The 26,586-nt window shown below is 45.6% G+C and overlaps 1 protein-coding gene across 1 annotated transcript; it reads right to left on the bottom strand.

The window, feature by feature from the left end:
* On the bottom strand, positions 1–25,390 carry LOC138276095 (zinc finger protein interacting with ribonucleoprotein K-like). Its single transcript, XM_069219152.1, has 3 exons — positions 25,213–25,390; positions 17,772–18,916; positions 1–2,325 (listed from the first exon to the last, which is right to left on the bottom strand). Exons 2-3 carry the CDS (start codon positions 18,898–18,900, stop codon positions 1,505–1,507), a joined length of 1,950 nt encoding a protein of 649 aa, XP_069075253.1. The 5' UTR covers positions 18,901–18,916; positions 25,213–25,390; the 3' UTR covers positions 1–1,504.
* Between the last annotated feature and the right edge of the window lie 1,196 nt (positions 25,391–26,586).

The following is a 26,586-nucleotide window of genomic DNA, read 5'->3' as shown; positions in this document are numbered from 1 at the left end:
TGAAGTTTACAATAGGTTTTATTTCAACAATACTGCAAACTGCTATAGAGTGCATGAGCTGCAATAATTAGGATAATGATCAACGCAAGGAACAGAATGGTAAAAATGAGAGTCATGAACACAAAATCCCCACCATCTTGCAATTACATAAAGTATGAATAGTTGTGAAATAGGCCTAGTACCCTAGCATGGAAAACCTAACCCCTAACCTATAAGAGAGCTAGGTATGATAAACCTAACCTGCCACTGCCATGTCCATGGAAAGCGCCCCCAACCCTCGTTACCTTGGAATGAGGTTTCTAGATCAGACTCCGTGAGGACACGAAGGCTGGGTCTGCATCAAAGCAACGTGTAGCATAGATAGCGTTGATGGCATAGGTAGGAATCCTCCTGATGGCCTTGTCTGTGTGAAATTTATTTATACAGATGTGGTGGGACCCCTGATGCAGGTGTGTTCTCAAACAACAGATAAGAAGGAATACTTGGATGGCAATTCTATAAACAATTCCTTGAAAAGCACATTCTGGTGACTGTCGCACATAAGTAGGAAAGTACCTAATGTGAATACCTACGTAACTTCTTCTGACACTGATAAGGCCACCTTTACGAAGTAGCACTGATAATGTGTAATATAAACATCGTCCTAACTATAAACATGGCAGCCATGTTTGAAGAAATAATTAAATAAAGGTGCTAAAACAGAGCAGCCCACGTAGGTTAAAAGTCACTAGGTAACGGGACACAGACCTGCAAGCCTAAAGGCTAAACTGAACTCCTGATTCCCGATAAAAACTAATAGGATCCACTACAGCTTCAGATCCAGGTCTTGCTACAAGCAACAGCACCCTCCCCACACATGCCCAGCTGTGGGTGTTGAGTTGGACACTGGTGTCTGCGTAACTCCAGTGCAGCCTCACACAAGGCCTAATACCGGGTATCTGTAGGTTCCATGCTTCAAGGCCACAGATTAATGTGGCTGGATCTTTTTTGTGGGGTGGCAGAGGGGGAATGGGAGAGGAGACAACCTTCACCAGTATGCTTCATGACTCCATACACTAGAACAGTTGCTTAAACCTAAAGGTTTGAAGGAAAGCCTTGTGCACTCACTGATGGCATAGGGCCCAGAGTAATCAGTCTATATTAATCCAAACAATAAGCTCAGTGAATACAAAAATCCAAGCAACGAATGTGCGTCCAAAACAATTACTCTATTAAACTCCATAAGTTGTCTTCGGAAACATCAATTGTGCAAACTGCACTTGTAACACTTGGACTACTCTAAAAACACAGTGAAGGTACTATCTACACACTTGATTGCCTCACATCGGAGGGACTGCACAGTCGCTACTCTGAGAAAGTGAGAACCCCAGCCCTGATGGATCCTTAGATGCTGTAGATGGCCTAATTTCATCTATACATTCTTAGACAGCGTAAAAGATCAGCTTTCTTTTTTTAAATGATGCTGTTTTGGCAGTGCTTTGGAAAGGCTTCTGTCTTTTATGTGTTACTTGATGTTGCTGAGGAGCCGCCTTTTTTTTAAACCTTTTTTCATACCCTGTGCAGCAACATAGCGTTTTCCTGTGTGTATTCTCTGATGTCCTAAAAGTCGTTCTTTACAATCAAAGCTCTTGCGACACTCACTGCAGTGAAAAGGCCTTCTGTGTGTGATTTGATGGTGTGCAAGGGTTCTCTTATGATTAAACCTCTTTGCACACACACTGCATTGATAAGGCTTCTCTCCTGGGTGTGTTCTTTGATGCCCTGCAAGGCGTTCCTTGCGGTCAAAGCCCTTGCCACACACAGGGCAATGATAAGGCGTCACCCTTGTGTGTATAGTGTGATGGTATACAAGGCTTCTCTCATGAGCAAACCTCATAAAACACAGACTGCACTGATAAGGCTTCTCTCCTGTATGTGTTCTGTGATGTATTTTAAGATTTCCCTTCTGAGTAAAGCTTTTCTCACAGATATAGCAGTGAAAGGGCCTCACTCCTTTGTGAGTTATTTCATGGTGTATAAGAGTTGCCTCGTCAGCAGACCTGGTTTCCTGCTCAGGGTAGGGACACTGTCTTAGTCCTGTGTGTGTTTTTTCGTGCTGTAAAAGATGTGTCTTTCCAGTAAATGTCTTCGTACACTCAGCACACGGATACGCTCCTAGGCCTCTCTGTTTTCTTTTGGGCCCTAGAAGTGCATCATTGTTAGAACTCTCACTCTTGTGTGACCTTTGGTGTTTCTTTTCATTCATTTTGTGAGCAAAATTCTTCCTTCCAGCAGAAGCGTGCTGTATCTCTTTACCATTCAGACTTTCTCTCCGAGACTGTGGTGCTGTGGAATGCAAACAACACTTAAAGTTAACACAGGAAATATTTCTTGAAACAAATACACTGCTATAATACGTGAAACGTGGACTAATATCTAGGAAAGAAGGGGAATGTTACTACCTGTAACCAATCGTTTGCTGCTTGTCGTACTGCAGATCACATGTGGTGCACTATTCTGCCGTCACATTCTGGGCTCTGAAAAAACATGTTTAGTTCAAACATTGAGTTTCGATATGGAGGACGACCCGTGATCCTGTAGCAGAAATGCAGAATGCTTCAGCACGCAGACTCCAACTTAAATTATTGTATGTTTTCTCCATAAACAGACATCTGTTTACATGTGCAATATAGAAAATAAACTGCTTAGTGAAAATGAGTAACCTATATACTTTCCACCCACACAGCAAGAAGGTGGCGCATATGTGACCCGACAACATTACAAGTAATATTTTCCATTTGCACCATGGTGTGGCATCATGGTGTGCAACAACTTAGAAAAATCTTTACATTTTCGGAGGAGGGAAAAATAGGTATTTGTGTGATTGATGGTTTCAGAATAATTAGGCACATTTGGGTTTCTTTCCTTGCATAGATGCCCACCCAGAAATACTTTATGAGTGAATGCACAGAACCTCATGTTGCTGCTTTACAACTATCTACTATAGGTATGTTGATTAGTAAATCCATGTGGCACCTTTTCTGCATATGGAACGAGTCTGTGGTTTCTTTTGGGTGTCTTTGCACGAGTGTCAAACCTAGTGCCAAGGTGAGCAAAAAGTGATGGATTGAATGCTTGAGTTGATCTCAGCCCTTGGTAATTATTTGGGACACATCCCAGTCCTTCTTTACTTTCGCACACCATACCACCTCAGTTTGAACCAAGCTATATACAAATCGGTCTTGACCTTGCTCCAATGGGAACAGTCCAGCCAGAACTGTCAAGCCAGGTCTTCCCTGAACCGAACACAGGCAATCCAAGGCTGTTTTCACCCTTGTTAAGGGCTCATCGGCTGGGTATAGCTTGGTTCCAGTGACACAGTGTACACCTTACCCACATCTGAGCCCACTCTTCCCACTTAGTGTGACATATTAAAGTTTACATAAAGTGATGGATGGAATGCTTGAATTAATCTCTTTGGTAATTAGTCGTTATTTTACACACCACGCCACCACCATCACATTCTGAATGCATTAAAATCTCAACTGGGAGCCACAGTCCTCTAGGTGGCAATAACCCTCCTCAACCCTTCCACGAACATTTTAACTAGAGTTTTGTCAAATGTAATCAAACGTAAGTGTAGGCGGGGCCAGCTTCTTTATGTATATGTGTATATGATTTCTATGGTGCAAGCCTATCCTAAAGGCTGCAGAGCACTGTACAGGGACAAAGACAAGCACAGAGTTTGTTTAAAGTGCATGAGTCCTCAACTCTGTCCTAAACTGGACCAGCCCTGGGACGGTCCTGATGGATATGAGGATTTTGTTCCTGATTATTTGTCCATAGATGGAAAAGGCCTGCTAACATGTTGTTTTCTTTGTTACACTGGTAAGTCTGCAGTCTATTGGAGTTCTCCAACGCATTTGTTGTGTTTGAAAATAAGAGCTGGTCTTAAGGGAATGAGAATGACGAACCAGTAATTAACTTCATAAAAGGGATGACAGCTAGACTGACAAAACATGAGGAAAAGGCTAAAAAAAGAAGCCATTTTTAACCGGAAAAGCAAGAGTACAGACCAGGAAGAGTCTTTGCAACACAATACGATGAGGTAAGGAGAGAGGTAAAAAATGACACTGACACAAAGACAACAGGAGCTTCTGGCAGTGGAGTCCAGCTCAGAAGGTCACTCGGACTCAGGAGATTCTGCTGGTACTCCCCTAGAAGAAGAAACCCTAACTGCAACTTTCATTAGCCGAGTACAGGTACTCAGACTGGGGTGGACAGTGGAAAGTCATAAAAGAGGGAAAACAAAACAAAAGTGGCACAAACAGAGGAAGGGAAGAAGGAGCAGCTGGAAGACAAAAAGACAAATCGCCTCACAGGAAGATAAAGGTGATGAGCAAGTCGAGGCATGACCATAGGTCGGAATAAACTCTCTATTATCAATCTGACAATGGATATAGAGTATCTCCTGAACCTTGGCTTATATTCCTGCCCCAGTAGGCACTTTGACTACAGTCCATGTAGAATTGACCTATTTCTGTTTCTATGAGACCTAAAGCTCGTTGAGGCGCATAAAATCAGGCCTAAGCCAATGAACAGGAGACTAGCGGAGCCCAAAACAGTAATGTGTTTAAGTGACACTGATACTTTAAAACAACATCGGGCAGGATAATGGAAATACATGTGCAACAGAAGAGTGGGAAGCCATGCTAGAACGGAGGGGTACAGATAGATCAGGGTATCCTAAGTGGCTTCAAAAGGAAACCCACATATAACTCCTCACTGCCTCGTGACAATCTGGATATCTTTAACACATTACACAATGACAACAGCATTATCATAAAGTCCTCCGATAAGGTGGGGATGTGGGATAAAATCTCTTGCCAAGCACTGTATAAGGATGGAGTAGAAAATTCTGACGTATTGTGTTTTGCACTGTTGCAACTCAACAGTTACAACAAACAATAATTTGATCATTATCTAGGATGTGATTTCACGAAATATATGTAAATAGCACACGTAAGGTTTAAGCGCATGCAAACACTTGTTTTGGAATAGAACAATATCTCAAAATGAATATACACTGATGTTTAGACTTTTGCCTACACAACAATATTTTCATATTTAAAGTACGTATTACAGGCAAACCTCTGGTACAGCAATGGCACCTGCTTTCCCCAACTGTGCACGTTTATTCAAGGGTAGACGAGAGAAGCAGGTGGTCTGGACATCACAAAATAATGTGGGAAGAACGTAGGAAATAGCTGAAAGCGTCATCCAGAGACTGACTAAACATGATCTGAACCTAACATTCACTCATGAGATCACACAGACCAACGCCAGCATCAGGGACTACCTATCCCAGGATCCTAAGCGCTGCCCCAGATGACAAGAAGAGCCTGAGCTATAAACAGCGCTTTCCACTGTCCTGCAGCGTTGGAGGCATGCAGCCGAAGCCTGGGACAAGGACAGGCCGTCCACGCCTGTCAGAGTCCAGTGGAGGCTGGGCTGAGCCACCCCTCTAACATTCACTGTCTTTTTATTACCGACTCCACCGTTTGCCTTCGTTGCTCATCATTAACTCCAGATACAACTGGGCAGTTCCGTAGTCTCTATGTGTTTTCAGCACTAGCTGGTGTCCAGGGAAAACCTAAACAACCTCCCGCACCTTGTGACCGAAAACAACAGTGCAGGGGTTCCAGTATTCTAACAGTTTTGGACTTCTGCTGTTGACGCAATAACTAACAAAATAATCTCAGTAGAAGAAGGTCTAGCCGCATCTGCTGCCATACATAACAATCGCATCACTGGCTGTAGGCCTTCACCTGCAGGGGGTGTTCCTTCCACAGGCGAGGTCTCCTGTTCACCCACAGCGGGCAATGTACATTTGGTTGAGCCCCCCAGCGACCTGCAGAGGGTTCTGTTCTACCATCACCACCCCTCAGCCTCTTCGGAAAAGAAAGAAAGTTGCAAAAGTCGGGGCACCATAACAATGTTGTGGTGTCACCGGAATTTGCGGGTGACATGCATGTAAATCACTTTAATGAACTGCAAAAGGCACTACAATCCAATTTTCCAGCTTGTAATGATTGGTTGGCTAAGGGAAAGTTTGCTTTGTCGATCGTGCTGAGACATTACCACCTGCTCAGTCGCCTGCGTTAGGGGTTCTGTTGGTTAGAGGGGCAGTTAAGAAAAAAAATCTACATTTGTATAAAATCTATTATTATGGCACGAAAGGTAAGCTGTTTAGGCAGGCTCCCTAAAATATGGACGGGACTGTATCGTTTGTGAACTTTAATAATCCTAGTATTGCTGGCCATTTGTTGATGGAGCTCTCACATCCTTGAATGACCCATGCCACTAAGCAGTCACTCCCTTTGTGTTATTTTTATAGACCTAAAATTAAATCCTCTGCTCCTAAAATGCCCCATCAAATACCCTTACTTACTCATGCTGGAGCTGCAGTTAGAGACCTTACTCAAGGCGTTTCTACCCAAAATAGGTTTGGCCCTTTGAGTTGGCTCAATGACAATGAATGACTTTCCCGTGGCACGCCCTCTGACGACAGTGTCACCACAGTGACAGGATTCTGGAAGCGTTTGCTTAAGGTCAACCGGTTATTCTAAGTTGGAATAAGGCTGGGGTATCCAAAAATGCTAATAATGCTGGGTGGGTCTCTTTGCTGAGGAAGCACAAAGTGTTTTTCTTACATGAAACTTGGGGTACAACAAACTGTTTGTTACTGGAGGGTTACAAGGGTTTTGTAGTCCAGGTGACAGGTTTTGGCTTGGGTAGAGCTAAAAAGGGTCTCTTAGTTTTTATTTCTCTAAGCCCGACCTCCGATGCTAAGCAAATGGATACTAGTTCCCTGAATTTGCATGCTGTTTGCTTCTCATTTCGGTATTATGGAAATATTTTGCTTGTTAGTTTTATTAATGCAAACCCGTCCCTATCCCGGATGACAATGCACTCAAGCTAAGAGATTTGTTGGATAAGCATTACTTTCCACAGTGCTTCTGGGTGATTTTAACACTCACCAGTGTGAGCCCGGTCCCATTCAGGATGCTTGCAAGTGGTCTCCTCTCCCCCAGTTGCGCACCATTTTAGTCTCTCTGTCGATGGTGAACTTTTAAAATCTATTTTTTGCAGCTTCAACCTGGTCTTGCTTGAAGATCCTAGCTCATTCATGAGTCTTTCTCTGAGTGGGCCCACCTTCTTCAGGAGAAGCTATTTTTCTGTAATTTATTTTATTTTTGTTTCCTTGGGATTGGCTCCTTCTTTATTGAACTTTGAGGTGTTTTGGGACTCTTGAAGCGACCATAATCCAGTAATGCTACTTTCACCTGGGCAAATAATTCTGTACCCTTCAATCACAATTTGTGCAAGCCAGTTTCTATTAAAGATCAGGGATGGGGAATAAGCTGGGACAAAGTTATTCCCAGTCAACTCTATCAAGGATTTTTCTACTTGCTTTTACGAAAACCAGTAGATTTCAACCTCTATTACTACCATCTGCACTGAGGTGAAATCCATCATTATGACCAGTAGGACTAGTCTTCTAACTCCTAGATGATTTGACGATTCTTGTTCACTAACTCACGAAAAGCCCATGGAAGCCTTGAAGGAGAAGCCAAGAGAAAAAAACCTAAAGTCAAATCTTGTTGCGATTATCATTCTGCCATTAGGAGCAGGAAGTTGATATTAAGGCAAGAAGTCTGAGAAGATTTGGTGAGCTCATGTAATTCCAAAGAATGTCTGAAATGCTGGGAAATAATTAATCTTCCTCCTTTAACTTGTTCTTCGAGGAGTTTTATTTCTCAGTTTATTTCTGTATAGTCATGGCTTAAGCGCTATGCTACCATTTAGGATGTCCCTGCCCCTGATGGCGGCACAGATGTGCAGCTGGATAAGTCTACGTCCCTTTCTTTGGTCCTTTGTTAGTGATGAGTATGATTTTGATAAAATCAGTAGATCCAAATTGTGGAAAATTATGCTGGCCATGGGTGTTGACAGGTCCACTATGGGATTTCTTAGTGAGCTTCACTCTGATCTCAGTGCTACTGTTCATTATGGGTCTTCAGGTGAGTGTACTTCAAAATTTGCCTTGAATAGGGAAGTCAAGCATGGTTGTATATCAAGGCCTATTTTACTGGTTTTGTATATCAATAATTTGAATAAGGTTCTTTGAACGGTAGATTGCGACCTTTTTAAGGTAGGCTGCCAGTCAGTACCAGCTTCACAGTATGCTAATGAAGCTATCTTGATTTCTAGTACTGCAGCACCTTTTGAAGAGCTTTGTCAACTTCATGGATAGTTTCAATTACACAAATCACATCAAATCCAATATTATGATTTTTATACTAAGAGTAGAGCATATTATACCAGAGGTAACATTCTCAGCTACAAACTGGATACACACTGGTGACAGGGAGCTATAATAATAGAATACATGTACAGATCTATCATTAGAAAAAGCAGTCGAAGAAACAGCATATAAGATTCAAAAAAGAATTAAACAACGGAACTGAGGAAACATCCGGTAAAGTTGAAGCAAAACCATCACCTCCAAGGAGGACATTTTTCAAAATGGATAATTGTTGTTTCAGATGTGAATCTAAATTTCATGTAGATTCATCTAACAGTATCTTCCTAGAAGGGAAGAATGTGTTAAATGAAATTTGTTAGGGACTTTGGGTAGAATATGCAGGAATAGTACTAGAAAGAAGGTGGTCAATATGGTGGTGGTGAAGACAGACAAGGGTTGCCACCCGGCCAAATAACGTGGTGTGTGTGTGAGTGGATGGGAAAGATGTACCACTGGCCAAGGATCCTATTCAGGGATTCAATACTGTCTTTTAGGGAATATTGGTAAACAAAGATGCATTATCAAGGGTAACTAGTAGCTCATGATTTGGATGCTGGCCACCTGGAGTGTATGTTGATCAGTACGGACCGTAATCCTTTCTTCAGCAATATATGCTGTTGGAAACGGTACATAGATGACATCTTTTTGATCGGGTAGGCACAGAAGGTACACTGAAACTTTTCACTGACTGTCTCAACAATTGCCAGCCTCACTTGAAATTCACATTTAATGTCAAACCCAAACTCCGCTCGCCAAAGCCAGCTGGAAGTGGCTGCCGGGAGTCCTTAATGCCCCCCGCCTCGCATGAGAATCACAACCATCACGGGCACGTCCAGACCAGGAGCACCTAAGGCTGCAATCCTGGAACATAGCAGGTGCCCAATCATTGTTGAAAACAGGCTCGCCACCAAAAGCTTGGCACAACAGGGATTTAATTGCACTCCAGGAAACCTGGTCAGAACAGGTCTTTCCGCTATTGGGTTTAACGTCATTTAAAAAAAACGCAGTTAAGCACAAGCAGCACTTTTGGAGTATATGGTTTGTGTTGCCCCTATACCTATGTGCTCCTATTGCAATCTACTGTAATTTTACACTGCTTGCATTACTTTTCTTGCTATTACCTGCATAATTTTGGTTTGTGTACATATATCTTATCCTCATACTGAGGGTACTTACTGAGATACTTTGGCATATTGTCATAAAAATAAAGTACCTTTATTTTTAGTATATCTGTGTATTGTGCTTTCTTATGATATTGTGCATATGACACTAGTGGTACTGTAGGAGCTTCACTCGTCTCCTAGTTCAGCCTAAGCTGCTCTGCTAAGCTACCTTTTCTATCAGCCTAAGCTGCTAGACACCCCTCTACACTAATAAGGAATACCTGGGCCTGGTGAAAAGTGTAAGTACCCCTTGGTACCCACTACAAGCCAGTCCAGCCTCCTACACAGTATGCCAATGTGAATTGGTAAAGTTAGTCACTAGCCTGTTAGTGACAAATTTGGAAAGCAGAGAGAGCATAACCACTGAGGTTCTGGTTAGCAGAGCCTCAGTGAGACAGTTAGGCATCCCACAGGGAACACATATAGGCCACAAACTTATGAGCACTGGGGTCCTGGCTAGCAGGGTCCCAGTGACACATAACACACATACTGACAACATAGGGTTTTCACTATGAGCACTGGGCCCTGGCTAGCGGGATCCCAGTGAGACAGTGAAAACACCCTGACATATAATCACAAACGGGCCAAAAGTGGGGGTAACAAGGCTAAAAAGAGGCTACTTTCTAACACACACCCCCAATTGAAGGACAATAAGGCTAACCTTGGCCAGTTGAGTCTTTATTGTCTAAGTGGTGATAAGTGGAGAGTAGCTCTGCAATAGACTGGTTACTCCCTTTATCATCCACTATATGGTTACTTCCCTGTGGGGATATAAACCACCCTGTTTGAAGTTTTTTAGCTAACCAACAATGTGAAGATATATTTTCAGAGTTCCTATCAGTAAGTTTTAGTTTCGAACAGTGGGAATTGTCCACTGCACCTATTTCTAGTGATGAGAATGCCAGACAGGGATTCTGTCTCAGTAAAGCCATAGCTGGGCAAAAACATTGTCCATATGGCAGTAACAGAGAACAGGGATGCTGCTTCTCCTGTTTTGGAGCAGGGCAGGGATGCTGTCATATGAGATCCACACTAGGGCAGGGGTGCTGTCCTAAGTGTTTTGAGGTAGTGCAGGGTTGCTGCACTAAAGTTTCTCTGGGAGGGTTGGAAGGATGCTCCATGTTAACTACAATGGTGGACTTTTTCTAACCAATATTAGTGATCCCACAGAGAGTTATTGCTACCTCAGGGAGTACAGCTGTGCCAGCTGATGGTTCCCTTGGTACAGGTGCCACCCCAGGAGAGGTTTCTCCAACCACAGGAATGCTATCCTGAATGCAGGGTGGGTAGGGGATACTTTGATACCCTTTTTACCTGTTGTTGGAGAGGGATCCTGAGTTTTCAGGCCTATTTCTCTCTTTTGCTTTTTCATTTCAGTAGAAATTAGAGGGAGCAATTCCTCAGGGATACCCAGCATGGCTGCATGGGTATAAAACTCTACCTCAGCCCAACCTGAGGTCCCTAGGTCATTACCTAAGAGACAGTCTACAGGTAAGCTAGGTGACACTACCACCTGCTTAGGACCAGTAACTCCCCCCCAACTAAGCTGAACTATAGCTAAGGGAAGAAACTTAGTGGAGTTATGGACATCAATAATCTTGTACTGTTGTCCAATGATGTGTTGTTCAGGAGGCACTAGGTTTTCAGTCACCAAAGTGATACTGGCACCTGTGTCCCTGTAGGCCTGGGCCTCAACACCATTTATTTAAACTGTCTACCTGTACTTATCCATTGTAAGGGGACAAGCAGCCAGTGTGGCAAGGCCAATGCCACTAGGTGTGACAGAAACTGTTATCCCTTATTAGTGTAGAAGAGGTGTTTCTAGCAGTTTAGGCTGATAGATGGTAGCTATGGCAAAGCAGCTTAGGCTGAACTAGGAGACATGTAAAGCTCTTACTATACCACTGGTGTCATATGCACAATGTCATACGAAAACACAATACACAGTAGTACTTAAAATAAAGGTACTTTATTTTTATGACAATATGCCAAAAAGTATCTCAGTGAGTACCCTCAGTATGAGGATAAGTTATATACACAAGATATATGTACACAAACCAAAATTATGCAGGTAATAGCAAGAAAAGTAATGCAAGCAGTGTAAAATTACAGTAGATTGCAATAGGAGCACATAGGTATAGGGGCAACACAAACCATATACTCCAAAAGTGGAATGCGAACCACGAATGGACCCCAAACCTATGTGAGCTTGTAGAGGGTCGCTGGGGCTGTAAGAAAACAGCGAGGGTTAGAAAAAAAGACCACCCCAAGACCCTGAAATGTAGGTGTAAAGTGCACCTACTACCCCCAGAGAGCACAGAAGTCGTGATAGGGAGATTCTGCAGGTAAAACAAACACCAGCAATGCAACAACAGTGGATTTCCGGACCTGAGTACCTGTTAGACAAGGGGACCAAGTCCAATAGTCGCAAGAGTGTTGAGAGTGGGCAGGAGCCCAGGAAGTGCCAGCTGAAGGTGCAAGAAAGCTGCCACCGGATGGAAGAAGCATGGAGTTCTGCAAGAAAGAAGAGAGCTAGTGACTTCTCCGTTGGAAGACGGATGTCCCACGTCGCGATGAAGCTTGCAGAGGTGTTCCCACGCAGAAAGACCGCAAACAAGCCTTGCTAGCTGCAAGGGTCGCAGTAGAGGTTTTTGGGTGCTGCTGTGGCCCAGGAGGGACCATGATGTCGCCACTTGGAGGAGGAGATAGAGGGGACGCCCAGCAAGTCAGGGAGCCCTCACAGAAGCAGGCAGCACCCACAGAAGTACCTGAACAGGCACTTGGAATAAGAGTGAACCGGAGACCACGCAAAGTCACAAAAGGGAGTCCCACGATGCCGGAGGACAACTCAGAAGGTTGTGCACTGCAGGTTAGAGTATCGGGGACCCAGGCTTGGCTGTGCACGAAGGAAATCCTGGAAGAGTGCACAGGAGCCGGAGCAGCTGCAAATCACGCGGTACCCAGCAATGCAATCTAGCGTGGGGAGGCAAGGACTTACCTCCACCAAACTGGGACTGAAGAGTCACTGGACTGTGGGAGTCACTTGGACAGAGTTGCTGAGTTACAGGGACCACGCTCGTCATGCTGAGGGGGACCCAGAGGACCAGTGATGCTGTCTTTTGGTGCCTGCGGTTGCAGGGGGAAGATTCCGTCGACCCACTGGAGATTTCTTCAGAGCTCCTGGTGCAGGGAGGAGGCATGCTACCCCCAGAGCATGCACCACTTGGAAACAGTCGAGAAAGCCGGCAGGATGAAGCGATACAAGGTTGCTAGTAATCGTCTTGCTACTTTGTTGCGGTTTTGCAGGCGTCTTGAGCAGTCAGCGGTCGATCCTTTGGTAGAAGGTGAAGAGGGAGATGCAGGGGAACTCTGATGAGCTCTTGCATTCGTTATCTGAAGAATTCCCCAAAGCAGAGACCCTAAATAGCCAGAAAAGGAGGTTTGTCTACCTAGGAAGGAGGATTGGCTACCAAGAGAGGTAAGAGCCTATCAGAAGGAGCCTCTGATGTCACCTGCTGGCACTGGCCACTCAGAGCAGTCCAGTGTGCCACAAACACCTCTGTTTCCAAGATGGCAGAGGTCTGGGACACACTGGAGGAGCTCTGGGCACCTCCCCTGGGAGGTGCAGGTCAGGGGAGTGGTCACTCCCCTTTCCTTTGTCCAGTTTCGCGCCAGAGAAGGGCTGGGGGATCCCTGAACCGGTGTAGACTGGCTTATGCAGAGATGGGCACCATCTGTGCCCATCAAAGCATTTCCAGAGGCTGGGGGAGGCTACTCCTCCCCAGCCCTCACACCTATTTCCAAAGGGAGAGGGTGTTACACCCTCTCTCAGAGGAAGTCCTTTGTTCTGCCTTCCTTGGCCAGGGCTGCCTGGACCCCAGGAGGGCAGAAACCTGTCTGAGGGGTTGGCAGCAGCAGCAGCTGCAGTGGAGACCACGGAAAGGCAGTTTGGCAGTACCCAGGTTCTGTGCTGGAGACCTGGGAGATCATAGAATTGTCCCGCCAATGCCAGAATGGCATTGGGGTGACAATTCCATGATCTTAGACATGTTACATGGCCATGTTCGGAGTTACCATTGTGACGCTGTACATAGGTAGTGACCTATGTACAGTGCACGCGTGTAATGGTGTCCACGCTCTCACAAAGTCCGGGGAATTTGCCCTGAACGATGTGGGGGCAACTTGGCTAGTGCCAGGGTGCCCACACACTAAGTAACTTTGCACCCAACCTTCACCAGGTGAAGGTTAGACATATAGGTGACTTATAAGTTACTTAAGTGCAGTGGTAAATGGCTGTGAAATAACGTGGACGTTATTTCATGCAGGCTACAGTGGCAGGCCTGTGTAAGAATTGTCAGAGCTCCCTATGGGTGGCAAAAGAAATGCTGCAGCCCATAGGGATCTCCTGGAACCCCAATACCCTGGGTACCTCAGTACCATATACTAGGGAATTATATGGGTGTACCAGTATGCCAATGTGAATTGGTAAATTTAGTCACCAGCCTGTTAGTGACAAATTTGTAAAGCAGAGAGAGCATAACCACTGAGGTTCTGGTTAGCAGAGCCTCAGTGAGACAGTTAGGCATCACACAGGGAACACATATAGGCCACAAACTTATGAGCACTGTGGTCCTGGCTAGCAGGGTCCCAGTGACACATATCAAACATACTGACAACATAGGGTCTTCACTATGAGCACTGGGCCCTGGCTAGCAGGATCCCAGTGAGACAGTGAAAACACCCTGACATATACTCACAAACAGGCCAAAAGTGGGGGTAACAAGGCTAGAAAGAGGCTACTTTCTCACAACTGGAATACCTCAAATTATGGGTATTAAACGAGAAGCTCACTGGTGACCCCCCCCCCCGAACCACACCTTCCACGGCCCTAATTCACGGTCTATTCTAGACTACACCCTAGTCACGTTACCCCTGACCCCATTAGTACAGCAATTTCAAATAAAATATACCATTTCCAGTGACCATTCGTATCAAATCCTGACCCTAAGGTCCTCCTTGTCTGTTCACGAACCTGCCCTACCACAAATGGGGCCAATAGAGTCAACGAGCTTGAAGAGACTACACTGGTCATCTGCCACAATAGAAGCCTTATCTTTATCCGCAAAATTGAAGATGCTGGAGAACCTTAAAACCCACGAACACATAATGGATGCCTGGAAGGACTTCTGCGTGAAAATACTGGACCATTATTCCCATCACAACCCATCACAGCCAACTTGTCGAGTCACTCCGGCCCACCTCTCAAAACAAGCTCAACTCCTCAAAAAAGCTCAAAGGAAACTTGCGAGACTTCTGAAGGCATGCCTAGGCAACCTGCTACTCTGGGAACAACTGAAGAACTCAAAGAAAGCGCACAAAAGACAATACATAAAGACAAGGACAAAGTCACGAGCTCCTTTTGACTAAAAATAACACATGCCGCTAAAGGGAAAAATCACAGGGAATTCTGGAGTGTTATCAATAATCTAAATATGAGAGGAAACTCAATTAACAACTCAAACATCCCGGAAAAGGCCTGGGTAAGTCACTTTAAGACAATCTTTACAGCAAAGCACAACCCCAGGAGAAACACCCCGCAACTGCCAGCATGGACACCCGACACAGAAAACATCTCACTGGACAACAGGGAGATGATCAAACTCACCCAGTCGTGTGATAGGACTTACCGAGCACTCCTTAAGGCCAACTGGGAAGGAGCCCCGGGCCCAAATGGCCTTCCACAAGTCATTTTTAGGTAAGAAACAGTCTTCTGTTCAGAAGTGCTAACCTCCTTAATACCTAGAAGCAAGTTTAGGAGGAGGCATCCCTGAGAGCTGGCAAGGCTCTATAATCAATACAATCTTCAAGGGTGGCAATAGAGCCAATCCGGGGGACTACAGGTTAATCGCCCTTATTAACATTGAGGAAAAGACCTACGCCTACCTGCTCCTTGCTGCACTAACAACATGGTCTCAAAAATATAAAATCATCCCCATCAAACAAACAGGCTTCAGGAAAGGAGTGGGTACTACGACGAATATCTTAGTAACTTCCCTCCTGGTACAGCAGAGTAAAGGGCGGCATAGGAAACTAGATCTTGGCTTCATCGATTTCAAAGCCGCCTTTAATCGAGTGAACAGATATCTGCTCTGGAGCAAGCTTATGCAATGGGGCCTTCAGGCCCCCCTTCTCAACGCAATATTTGCTCTATACTTAGACACATGGGTATGGATAAAGATGGGCGATGGCACAAGGCTTTCAAGGAAAATCTCTACAACCCTTGGCCTGAAACAAAGCTGTGTACTCGCTCTCATCTGTCCAATATATTTATGGCAGACCTAACACCTGCTCTGGATGCCGGAAACGTTCACCCCCCCCCCCTCACCTGGGAGGGTGCTCATTGACACACCTACTTTACGCGGACAATCTGGTACTGTTCAGCTGCAATAAGGTCAGGCTACAAAGATCTCTAAACTTTCTTGCAGAGTATGTTCAATCCATCAAACTCATAATGACCCTCTATGTGTTTCACTACTATTGTGCTAGTAGTGTACTTAGTGCTTATATATTATTCTGAGACTATTTTGGCCATTGGGGGCAGTATCTAGGTTGAAAGGCTGGATTCTCCTTTGTTAGTCTCAGTGACAGAATTACTTCAATTCACTGCATCATGACTTATTGTAGCCAGCTTATGATCTACCTCTAACTATAACCATCATTGAATAAAAAACACTCTATGTATAAATATATATATAAATATATACTGTTTAACTATCATTGCCAATATATGTGCTTGTGCTATTGTTATATTAAATTCATAATGCATCAGATACGTATGTGTTGCACCTCACTGAGCGTCCTTTTTGATTTGTATCTAATTAACAGCACTTGGGTTGGTTGCAAGCAGCCAGTCCAAGATAATTGCACTGATTTTTTGGATCTGTTTCAGATGCTTCATGTGCATCAGAAATTTGCCATTGTGCTTGTGGACTACATGCCAAGGTGGTTGGAAGTGAGGTTTGTATGTGCCAAAGTGGGTTTTCGGTGAATTGGTACTGGAAAAAGTTATACAATTTGTCTTGAGGGAGATGGAGTTTTTTTGTTTTTTGGTGGAACTGTTATCAGCCATAAATGTACTAGTCTTTATCACCCACAGAGTAATGGGCAAGCAGAGAGGATGAACAGAGTAGTCAGTGAGTGTATCTGAGGTTCTTTGGTGGCAGATATCAAAGTGGAGGACTATGCTTTGGGATTATCCTAACACAGGGTACTGCACCATTTAGTGCATTCAACGTAATGTACATTGGATAGTCTACACAGGCGCCAAGATACATTAGCCATCTAAAGATGGCGAAAATATGAATCGACTCTAAGAAATGCATGTGAATTTGCAAAGCTATTGTTCGCACAGACATGGTCATAGAGCGAACAATTTCTTCAGAAATCATCCTACTCTAGAATTATCGGGGGAAGCAGATGTCATATTTCCCCAGTAATTCCACATATCTCAGAAAAATCACCATTACCTTCAACCACCCCGCAGCAGAGTTACTGGTATTGCTGATATTGGGGACTTAAACCGGCCCTCTCTGACCTGCAGGTCCACCAGTTCTACACATATGTCCTTACAAAGTACAGTAAAACAGTCCATGTTTAAGAAAAAACTGTAGATGCCATGGCCCTTGCCCTATCCATTCCATCACTACAGACCAAGCCTGACCTACACATCACCTTCTCCTCTACACACGGTCTTCCTCCCCTCCCCTCCTGAGCCATCTTTAATATGTTTAGTATGCACTAGCAAGAAAAAAGGACACTGTCTTTTACTCTCAGTGATTAACATCTCACTTGCATCTAACACTTAAAGGACGAGGAGTACGAAGGTGCTTGGGGTGCAATCCCAGATTCTGCCACTAATTCCTCAGAGCTCCTGAGACCAGAATGTGGACTATTATGCATGGACCAGAATGCTCATTGTTTTTCATATGCAGAGTCCCAATTCTCCGCTTAGTTCTGAAGAGTATGGAACAGCTCAATTGTGGAAATAGAGGAGATACCAGGTACAGAACCACTTCAGGTGTATTCATAAATTGTGAGGGTTCACCCAAATCACGGCCCCCCCAAAGATACCACTCCACACAACTCAGATTCAGCCCACTTCAGGTGTTACTAAAAATCTGGAAACATCCACTTGGGAGAATTTTATGTTAAATTCCTTCAGAACTACACAGTTTAGTACCCACTTGTTACAAAACAAATACCTGGAATGTCTTTGGACAGCAATACATCTGATTCCATATGTCCTCTCTCTGATGGATCTGTGGTGATAGCTTCACCCCTATCAGCAGTATTCTCTGCCAAGAATGATGAGCGTACAGACAGGCCATGCGCATCAGTACACGGTTGTTGTAGGTCATACTCCTGATCGGGGTTTTCAGGGTGCATTGGCTCCATCTTGCAGCTCTGATGTTGTTCATGTGCAGAGAGCACCTGCTGCAGGGATGCGTTGTGCTGTAGACTCTGGTCCTCTTGAAATGCTGGATGTATGCAGTGGTTTTGCTGTGGACCCTCGCTATCAAACCACAACAGCTCTTGTTCATCAGGTTCCTTCTCATCTGGGAGCACTGGCTGTCTGCAGTTGTTTTGCTGTGGCCCATGCTCTTCGTGAATTGATGGCTGAATGAAGAAGTTCTGTTGTGGGTCCCAACTGTCTGCATACAATGGTTCCTTCTTCAAGTGTTCCTCTGGTTTGCGTTCATCTGGGATCACTAGTTGTATGTACTGGTCCTGCTGTGATTCCTGTTCATCATCAGTCACTGGCAGAAGACCAAGGCTTGGCTCACCTGGGATGACTGGAATATCGGGAGGACACCTGGAGACAGTACAGTTCTGCTGTGGTTCACAGCCATCCGGAGACATGGGTTTGAGGAGCTGGCTCTGCTGTGGTTCACACCCGTATGGGGGTGTAGGTTGAAGGTATTGGTTCTGCTCCCTTGCTCTGACTGAAAGAGGGACCGGAGTGGACCTACTGAAAGAATATTCTCCAATCGTCACCGGACTGACCACCTCCAAAGACACACTACCATTGTCAAGGTGATATTGATCCCGTGCTATCCATATTTGCTCCATAAGCCCAGCGACCCTAGACGGTAAATCCTCTAGGGTATTCTGAAAGTTATCCAATTTGGCATCCAACTTCTCTAGCATAGATAAAAGGATCACATTGGGAAGGTTCCCAGATAGCGGCTCCAGCTGATGGTTCCTCTCAGCATTATTTTTGGATCTTGAAGCTGAAACATTATGGACAGGAGAAGATGGAAGTGTGACTCTTACGGGTTCAGGTGAACACTGTACTTTTCTTTTTTTTCCTGGAGCTGGTCTTCTCCCCATTCTGATATTCAAGTGCCTGTGAAAGGAAGAAGAGAGAACAGAAAAACACATCATCACATGATAATTAAGTCACAATACTCCATCCTGTCTTGCCAAGCCCCTGTGTTCTCAGTTTCAGCTTTAAGTAAACATATGATTCATTATTTGTAATGCTATATGCCACCCTTTTCAGATTACTAAAATCTAAATGTAAGGAAATGCATCCTTTTGCATGTTCACCACCACTTTTTGGAACCGATGCTGCTTGTTTTTTTACTTTAAGAGTTCACTGAGGCCTGCTTACCATACCTCAGTGCCAGTGATTAACCCTATACAAAAGTATGTTTCTTTGGCTACCCCCCAATTGGCAAGCACTGCCTTACTTATAAGTTCCTAATATATGGTACCCAAGACATAAAAGGCAGAGTGTCCACACAGGACCGCAGCACTGTTTGTGCCAGACTGCGTGCACAAATCGTGAGAGACACTTCGGGGTGCCACTGAATACTTGAAAGGGCAGTGTCAGACTCTTTTAAAGCAGGGCTACAAAGTCATATGGCAGGGAAAAATATATTTGTGAACAAAGCATATGTTTTTATATATCTTTCCAGCAACACTTCCAAATTGTCATTTTGCTGGGGAAAATTAGAAGCCCCATTAGCTAACACAGGGTTAAATGGTTTACCCTTAAACACGTCTAATTCCTGAAGGGAGCCACCTAACCAGGTCAAGTAAGGCATCAAATTAATGGTGAAATTAAATCCGATTGATGGTCAGATCAGATTTAATTTCACTATTAATTTTATGCAACTTTTAAAAAGTTGCTACCTTGCACTGCAGCTAGTATAGTGGCCTCAAAACAGCCATTTAAACTGGCCGCCTGGGGAGATGTGTGAATGACTCCCTTACCTGGGAACAAAGGGATTAGCCATGGAGCGAGGTGTGACATCCTCCCCAGGAAGGGTGCAAAGAGTGTTAGCGTAAAAGTTGAGCTTCAGGCGAAGCACCTTTGAAGAGTTGCTGGGAACAACACTCCTGAGCAGTATGCCTTTTATTTCTGCAGACATTTAGCAGACAGGGCCAAGAGGGGGAGACCATTGTTAGAAGCAGATTTGATATGGGCATGTAGCCCACCGGTAGCCACACCCAGAGGATGGGTAACCTGCTCCTCAAAACCAAGGAAGGGTCATGCCATTTTGGAAGGGGAAAGAAGGGGCACTTCTGGGATAGCATGGTGCCACACATCACAGGAACTGCATCAACAGAGAGGAGGGGACCCAATAGCCCATTGGCCAGTAATCGCGTGGTCCTCTAAAGGCATGTTTCTGAGACAAAATGGGCAACCCTGGCATCCTTACCCTTAGTTCACCACTGGAAAAGAAGAAAGGACAGGAGAAGGCTTATCCTGCTGGCTTTCGATTGTGCAAAGAGAAGCTGCACCGCTGAAAGGACTGCATCTGCTGCACTTTTGACCTAGTGAGCTGGGATCCTGCCTGTGGCTCTTGACCTCTGGAAAACTTGATTTCCAAACTTTACCAACTCCAGTGACTCCAAGGATCAGGTGGCTGGTCCTTAAACTGACATCAGGGACACAAGAATTGGAAGGGCCCAAATTGACAAATTGGTAGCCTCTGTGGAAGTTTCCCTACTACCTGTCCCCGGGCGCACCAACAAAGGAATCAGAGATAGAACAAAGACTGCTAGACCCAGGAGAGCTATCAGTGACCAGATTTGTTGGATTACAAGGGGACAAGCCCCCGCCAAATGTTTTGCCTCCAACTACGGTGTATTGCCCCAGTAGTACAGCAGCACCTGTGCAACTACTGCAAAAGAAAGGACTTCGAGGGACGTTGATCAACGTGACCAGGTTTGCCCCCACATCACCCATGGACTGAAGAACCACAGAGACACCCCAACTGACCGGACCACAAATTGAGCATCCTTGTGAGCATCTTAGCTGTACCTAGCATCAGGAATACTCGGTTGTTTCCTATGGCGGTCGTGTTCAAAGTTGGAAACTTGCTTTAAAAATTGCCCTGGAGGGCAGCCAACTGTGCAAAGTATCCTTTCTGGCCATCTGGTGCTCGTCCCTGTCGGATTTGGTCACCCAAGCCGGGCCCGAACACTCTAAGTTTTCCAGACCTCCCAAAAGTTTTCCTACTTTATGTTTGCCAATGCTTGTTTGTGGTTGCACTTAAAAGTATTTAAACATTCTAAAATCTCTAACTCCAGAACATTCTGGATGATTTTAATGATCAAAGACTCAAAAAATTAATAAAAATACACTATATTGTTATAAATTGTTGCTGTGTCTATTGTCGTTTCCCCAATTCCAGGCCTGGAGGCTGTTACAAAAGCTAGCGTTCCGAGCGCAAAAGCACTGCACCTGCGATGGATACAGTGGGCTACGTCTTTGATAGCCACTGATGTAGATTACATTTTCGACCCAAAATTACAAACTCAAGAATTTCTGCATAATGAAGTTGAATATCCTGTTCCCTCTGACACGTTGCCTATTGATCAATATCAAGTAGTCATGTACACCGATGGCTCTGCGCAACCGGCGGTGGGAACAAAACACCAATATTCTGCTGCATGTGCAGTAGTGAGTGGCCATATGGAGGGGGAGAAATTCTGCCCCAACATACTTATACACAAACCTTAGGGGATTGTACGGCACAATTGGCTGAGCTGAAAGCTCTATTTATGGCATTAGAACATACAGATCCGACAAAGTTCACACTGATTGTTTGTGATTCGTATTGTGTCCAGTCTTTTAATGAATACCTACATCACTGGCGCTTGAATGGGTTCAGAGATTCAAAAGGCAACACCATAAAACAGAGACTACTGTGGGGGAAGGTAGCAGACCTGAAGGAGACGCTGCCCAAAGCCCATGTTGTACATGCTCTTGGACACCAGCGTGTTGGAATACACGTTGCTGGGAATACTTTGGCTGATGAAGCCACAAAGTTGGCAGTGGCAGTTGCCACTGTGGCCGCAGTGACTCGTTCGAGTTCCAAACCAGACACAGAGATTCTGGCTGCCATAAAAGCTACGGTTGATGGCATGCCCTATCCTAAAGGATTTCCTAATAAATATCAATACTTCATGGGAAGTATGCTCAACGCTGAGGTTAAAATACCTAGTGTAGGCATACGCGAGATCCCCAATAAAGTTGTAAGACCAAAATTGATTAATGCAGCACATGAGGGAGTGGCATCTGCACATGCTGGCGTGGCCGCCACAATTTCACTATTACAGGCCCGTTACTGGTGGCCTGGTCTCTATAAAGAGACTAAGCAGTATGTCCTTTGTTGTGACATCTGTCAACAAATTAAAGTTTCAACAGCTAAGCGCCCGCCGCAGACACCCCTCTTAATATCCAACAGACCATTACAATGTGTGTACTTGGATCATTGCGGTCCACTTACACCGGATAGTGCATACAAATATATACTAGTCGCTGTTGATTCTTGCTCCAGATTTGGGTGGCTTGTGGCCACATCGCTCGGCTGACGCTCGAACTGTTATTAAAGATTTGTGTGTCTTTGTCGGTACATATACAGTTGCAGCATTCCATTCGGACCAGGGCCCTGTTTTTGCCTCAAGGGCATTCAGGCCCACCATGGCTTCGTTGGGGTCCAGCTCCAGTTCTCGTCTCCATTTCATCCTGAGGGAAATTCTGTCGTGGAGCGATTAAACCGCGATTTAAAGCACTCCTTAACAGCCAGAGTCTTAGGTAAGGTCGTAGTTGGCTAACCCACCTGTATGGAGTTCAGAGAGCAATGAATAACCTGCCTAGAAGGTCCCTGGGGGGTCGTACTTCATATGAGTGCCTGTTCGGAACACGAATGTTTGTTCCGGATCTTGATAGTCCTGGTGTGGAGGCAGCGGAAACGCCTTTTGACATAAATGATCGTGTCACTGTTTTGCAGGAATTACAACAGTTCTGTGAAGATAACTCTTCTAAAAGTGCTGCCTCCACAGGAATTAAGGATGTGCCAGTAACACCTACTGGCTGGATTCCCAAAGTTGGGGCTCTTGTGCGTGAAAAGGTCGCAGTGAAAAAAGAAGTTGGCCCTTCTTATCGAGCACCAGTCCCTGTGTTGGGGATACACGGAACGAGAACTGTTATTTTACCACCGTTGCCAGGTGCCAAAGAAAATCGCTTTGTCTCTATTGACAATGTCAAGTTACAACATGTGGCCGATTCTGCACAGCAGACCAACAGGAACGTCCAGTAGTTCCCGAATCCCTCTCACTACTGGGGAAGATGTTCCGCTTCAAGTTATCTATACCAACACTGTTGCCTCTCTGATCTTGGGGAGGGTGGATGATGATCTTGCATTAGTTGCACTGACAACAAATAACTTAGAAACATTTGATCGAGTCACAATGATTACTGACGTGGAGGATGGTGCTATCTACAGTGTACCACCGCGAGAAACACCAACTCCTCCATTGAATACGGCGACACCTTTTGCACTAACTGCCTCTGGGTACTTTGCCAACAACAACGATGGTCTATCGGACTCGTTTGCCTCTTCAACTACTGGTTACTATTAGTGAAAAGCAAAACACTGGACCACTCTTCGTACTCATTATTTCACCCGATAGCATAGATGTGTTTTAAGAAACAGTGATTAGAGAACTTTGCAGTTTGCAAATAAAAACAACCAGGAAGAGATTGGCCACATCTCAACAGTGCAGTGGATAATCATAAACAGACCAGCACTAAATTGAGAGATAACAAAGATTGTGTCATAGGTGCATGACAAAGGTGGCAATGCAGTGCTACAGCCAACTGAGCTGTATATGCAGGAATCATATAGTCAACTTTCAAATACTGAGTGCTATAAAAAAGATGCGAAGGCATATTATCTGAAGGAAAAACAAGATTTCCCTAATGATTTAGTGGAATGAAGAGATCAAGGACACATTAGCTATGATGAACTCAGATTCCTGAAGACATATTAACCAAAACTGTCTGTTTTACCTTATACCTAAAGTTCACAAGAACAGCAAGTTGTCTCTAGGGAGACCTAAGATAACGACACGGGAAGATCAATTTGGGAGCACATCAAACTGTGTACATAAATGAGTAACATAGTGGGATAAACAAAGCACTACAAGCATCCATGGAGATCATGGGGGACAGAATAGAAATTCTTCCTCTAAGGAAGAGGTTTCAGTGGCACTGCAGGAAAAGGTTAAGAGGTGGGGAGTGAGTGACAGTGCAGGAAGGGAGTGAGTGAGAGGCAGTGCAAACAATGAGTAAGGCAGTGCAGGAAGTGAGTGAGAGGCAGTGTAAACAATGAGTGAGAGGCAGTGCAGGGAGTCAGTGACAGTGCAGGAAGTGAGCGACAGGCAGTGCAGGGAGTGAAGGACAGTGCAGGAGGGGAGTGAGTGTGAGGCAGTGAAGGGAGTGAGTGGAGGTGCAGGAGTGAGTGAGTCAGAGGCAGTGCAGGGAGTGAGTGAGAGACAGTGCAAACAATGAGTGAGAGGCAGTGCAGGGAGTGAGTGACGGTGCAGTAAGGAAGTGAGTGAGAGGCAGTGCAAACAGTGAGTGAGAGGGAGGGAATGACAGTGCAGGAAGGGAGTGAGACGCAATGGAAATAATGAGTGAGAGGGAGGGAGTGAGAGGAAGTGCAAACAGTGAGTGTGAGGCAGTGCAGAGGGTGAGTGGAGGTGCAGGGAGTGGGTGAGGGGCAATGGAATAGTGAGTGAGAGGGAGTGCAGGGAGTGAGTGGCAGTGCAGGAGGGGAGTGAGTGAGAGGCAGTGCAAGGAGTGAATGGAGGTGCAGTGAGTGAGTGAGAGGCAGTGCAGTGAGTGATTGACCGTACAGGAAGGGAGCGAGAGGCAGTGCAAACAGTGAGTAAGAGGGAGTGACAATGCAGGAAGGGAGTGAGTGAGAGGGAGTGCAGGGAGTGAGTGACAGTGCAGGAGGGGAGTGAGTGAGAGGTAGTGGAGGGAGTGAGTGGAGGTGCAGGAGGGAAGTGAGTGAGAGTAAGTGCAGGGAGTGAGTGACAGTGCGGGAGGGGAGTGAGTGAGAGGGGGTGCAGGGAGTGAGTGAAAGGCAGTGCAGGGAGTGAGTGACAGCGCCGGAGGGGAGTGAGTGAGAGGCAGTGCAGATTGTTTTGTGTAGGTTGTTGCTTCTTTCTCTTTTAATGAGTTTCTGCCTCTTTTGGGGGGCCCCGGCTGCATCACCCCCAGAGCTCCCTTCAGTCCAGTGTGTCTCGGCCTGAAGCTGTGTAAGGGGCTGGGGGCTGGTGTTTGTGTCTCCTACATGAAACGCAGGTGAAATAACAGAATTCCGGGCTCCTTGTTACCTTTTCAGTTTCCGACGAGGCCCAAACAAAGGCTCCTTTTCGTCCTCGGCGACTCGGGCAGTCTGCGCATGTGCGGGAGAGTAGTGTCTCCTCTCGGTAACTGGGGCAGTCTGCGCATGTGCGGAAGAGAGGAGGTCTCCTCTTGGTAACTGGGCTGTCTGCGCATCTGCGAAAGTAGTTCCTGGTTACGTCGGATGCCTGTGGGCAGTCTGCGCATGTGCCAAACAGTGGTGTCCAGACACTTCCGGTGAGGTTTATGTTTTGTCTATGAGAAGAACTTTCGGATCCGCGACGGCGTTCTCCTGGCACACAAGATCTTACCAGCAGGTGCACTTATCTCTCGCGCATGCGCTGCAAAGACACAAATATCATGGGCCTACGCAGTAAAGAGACGCCACTTATCTAATGGGCATGCGTACTATAGACACGGCGCACTTAGCTCATGAGGGTGTGCGGTTAAGACACGACACTTCTTGACATGCGTGGTAAGACAGGACACCTTTCTCCCGGGCATGTGCAGTAAGGCACGAAGGAGCTATCCTGGGCTCGCGCAGTAGCACATTGCACTTCTCTTCTGGGCGTGCGCAGTCAGAAACGGCACTTCTCTACCGCGCATGCGCAGTAGCTGTCAGTACTTGTGTCCCGGTGCACTGCACCTGCTGCTCATGTAAGTATCACCAGTACTTGTGTCCCGGTGCACTGCACCTGCTGCTCATGTTAACGTCATCAGTACTTGTGTCCCGGTGCACTGCACCTGCTGCTCATGTAAGTATCACCAGTACTTGTGTCCCAGTGCACTGCTGCTTGTGTAAGTATCACCAGTACTTATGTCCCGGTGTACTGCGCCTGCTGCTCATGTATCACCAGTATTGTGTCCCGGTGCACTGCACCTGCTGCTCATGTAATTATCACCAGTACTTGTGTCTCAGTGCATTGCACATGCTGCTCATGTATCACCAGTACTTGTGTGCTGGTGCACTGTACCTACTGCTAGTGTTAGCATCGCCAGTACTTGTGTCCTGGTGCACTACACCTGATGCTCATGTAAGTATCACCAGTACTTGTGTCCCGGTGCACAGTGCACCTGCTGCTCATGGAAGTATCACGTTATTTGTGTCTCGGTATACTGCACCTGCTCCTCATGTAAGTAGCACCAGTACTTGTGCCCCGGTGTACGGCACCTGCCGCTCAAGTATCATCAGTACTTGGTTTCGGTGCGCTGCACCTGCTGCTCGTCTTAGTATCACCAGTACTTGTGTCTCTGTGCACTGCACCTACTGCTCATGTAAGTATCACAAGTACTTGTGTCCCGGTGTACTGCACATGCTGTTCATCTATCACCAGTACTTGTTTCCCTGTGCACTGCACCTGCTG

Source organism: Pleurodeles waltl, unplaced genomic scaffold, assembly GCF_031143425.1.
Source record: "Pleurodeles waltl isolate 20211129_DDA unplaced genomic scaffold, aPleWal1.hap1.20221129 scaffold_37, whole genome shotgun sequence".
NCBI lineage: Eukaryota > Metazoa > Chordata > Amphibia > Caudata > Salamandridae > Pleurodeles > Pleurodeles waltl.
This window is presented reverse-complemented; position numbering and strand designations above follow the sequence as displayed.